The 1,866-nt window shown below is 43.4% G+C and overlaps 1 protein-coding gene across 1 annotated transcript in view; it reads right to left on the bottom strand.

Annotated features, from left to right (window-relative positions):
- The window catches only part of LOC106819123 (uncharacterized phosphotransferase YvkC-like), a gene marked incomplete at its 5' end in the record, with an annotated part of 4,295 nt that extends 2,442 nt beyond the window's left edge, over window positions 1-1,853 (bottom strand). The window contains 2 exons of the mRNA XM_014823785.1: window positions 883-1,061; window positions 1,716-1,853. Coding sequence (XP_014679271.1) covers window positions 883-1,061; window positions 1,716-1,853 — 317 coding nt within the window. The remainder of the gene's footprint in view (window positions 1-882; window positions 1,062-1,715) is intronic.
- Window positions 1,854-1,866: the final 13 nt, after the last annotated feature.

The raw sequence follows: 1,866 nt of genomic DNA, 5'->3' as shown, positions 1-1,866 counted from the left end.
CACGCCCTCCCACCAGCAGCCCAGGCAAATCCCGCCCTTGCCCTAACAGCATAGATACCATTTTCCTTTCAATCTATACAGTGTTATGAACCAATTCTTCACGATTCAGAACCCTATATTTTAATCAGTGCTGTGCTGCGATATGTTGTTACTTGCCCGCATTGTGAAAGACAAAGTCTTATGAATTAGGTGCTTTGTTTACGGCTACACGAGCTACTCCAGATATAGTCTTCTAGGTATTGCAAGATTGATAGGCCTGCTGGAGTCACCGCTGGTTCGACGTAATTAACTGGGAACAAGAGCTATGGCTGCAGAGCTGCGCTCATAGGTCCAAGCGTAGCGCTGCGCGGTCATGATTTCTTGCGCTAAGCGAAATCTCTGTTATTAATGCATCTAGTACACAATGATAGTACAGATACAATACAGCGTACAACACGATTTCGTCGACCTCTATTTTATATTTATTTATTCATTTCTTTAGTAGCTAGGTTTCTTTTCGCCCAGCCTAACATCCGTAAGGGCACGCCAAAGACCCTATAGTAACCTAAATAGCGGTCTTTGGTGACGGACTGGAATGAATTAGGCTGGTGAATAAGTATCGAGACGGCATAGCATATAGTTTCTACAACACTATAATACTACATTGGCCGTTCGTGATTGATGTCTGCAATAGCGACTTAACTGCACATCGCATACAACTGAGCACTATGAAAAAGGCGGCAAGAGGCAGATAGACCACTATCGTGAAGGAGGGAGGAGAAAGAGGCGCGGGCAGAAAAAGGCCAATGATGGGAAGGAAAGAACTGCGGGTAGATAAATCCACGAAAGAATCAAACGAGACCTTACCCCGAACTGGAGCAGCTAGCTGGACAGTTAACTTACCCAGTGTTGCCCGTCGTAAATAGATCTTGATCAGTCAGCACCCCAGTATCGAGTTCATGTCCGATTTCGAAGTCGTTCTCGATGTTTAACGACGTGATAGGACGGGCTTGAAGCAGGTAGATCTGGCCATCTTTAACGGCAAACTCTATATCTCGTGCGTCCGAGAATGACTTTTCAATCTGCAGCCAAAGAACGTGTTACTACAATGCTTACCGTAATGCATATGTTCTGTGTATAGTTTCCTAAGATTAGATTTTATTGCGCTATTGTATAGGTATAGGTAGAGAGCTTGATACTTGATACTTGAGCGTTGAGGCTTGATACATGGCTAGCGCAATGTGGCATGTTTGTATTTTAACGCAGGTCTAATGTAGACGGGAAAAAGCTATTAACATATATATAGCGTGGTGACACAGCCATGAAAACGGATCATAATCTAAAACACATATTAAAACCAAGGGTTCTGGTGGGTTCTAGCTTAAGTGACCGATCATGACGATCAGGAATGTCATGTTGGGAGGGGTGTATCATGTGTTCTGGGAGGGGTAGTAGAAGGGTACCGTTCACTTGGGTGTCATAATCAACCATCGTGCTGCTGAGAGGCACTCGTTTGGTTGTTTAAAATTTGATCGCATCTACAAATGGAATCGCATTCGAATAACTTAATAAATCAGGAACTGTGGAAGTATTACACGTTTGGAATCTATTCCGAATCCTTTTCACATGGTTTAGGAACTTATGCAAAACAAGATTTTATTGAGAAACTGAATATATTTGCAGCGATATATGTGATCAATGTTAGCAAATGCGTCGCTCGCGTGGAGAGCACTCACCAGAATACCGATTTCACCGAGCTGAAGAATCAACTCATCCGACAAGCTGGATTTCTGGCCGTCATCCGCTCCAACAGTTTCATCTACTATCCCTCCAACGGACGAGGCTGTACAAAATAGAGTTTGCGTTCGATTGTGCTATAATTGTATA

This window comes from Priapulus caudatus, unplaced genomic scaffold (assembly GCF_000485595.1).
Source record: "Priapulus caudatus unplaced genomic scaffold, Priapulus_caudatus-5.0.1 Scaffold2870, whole genome shotgun sequence".
NCBI lineage: Eukaryota > Metazoa > Priapulida > Priapulimorpha > Priapulimorphida > Priapulidae > Priapulus > Priapulus caudatus.
Note: the sequence above shows the minus strand (reverse complement) of the source record. Positions and strands in the feature narration are given on the sequence as shown.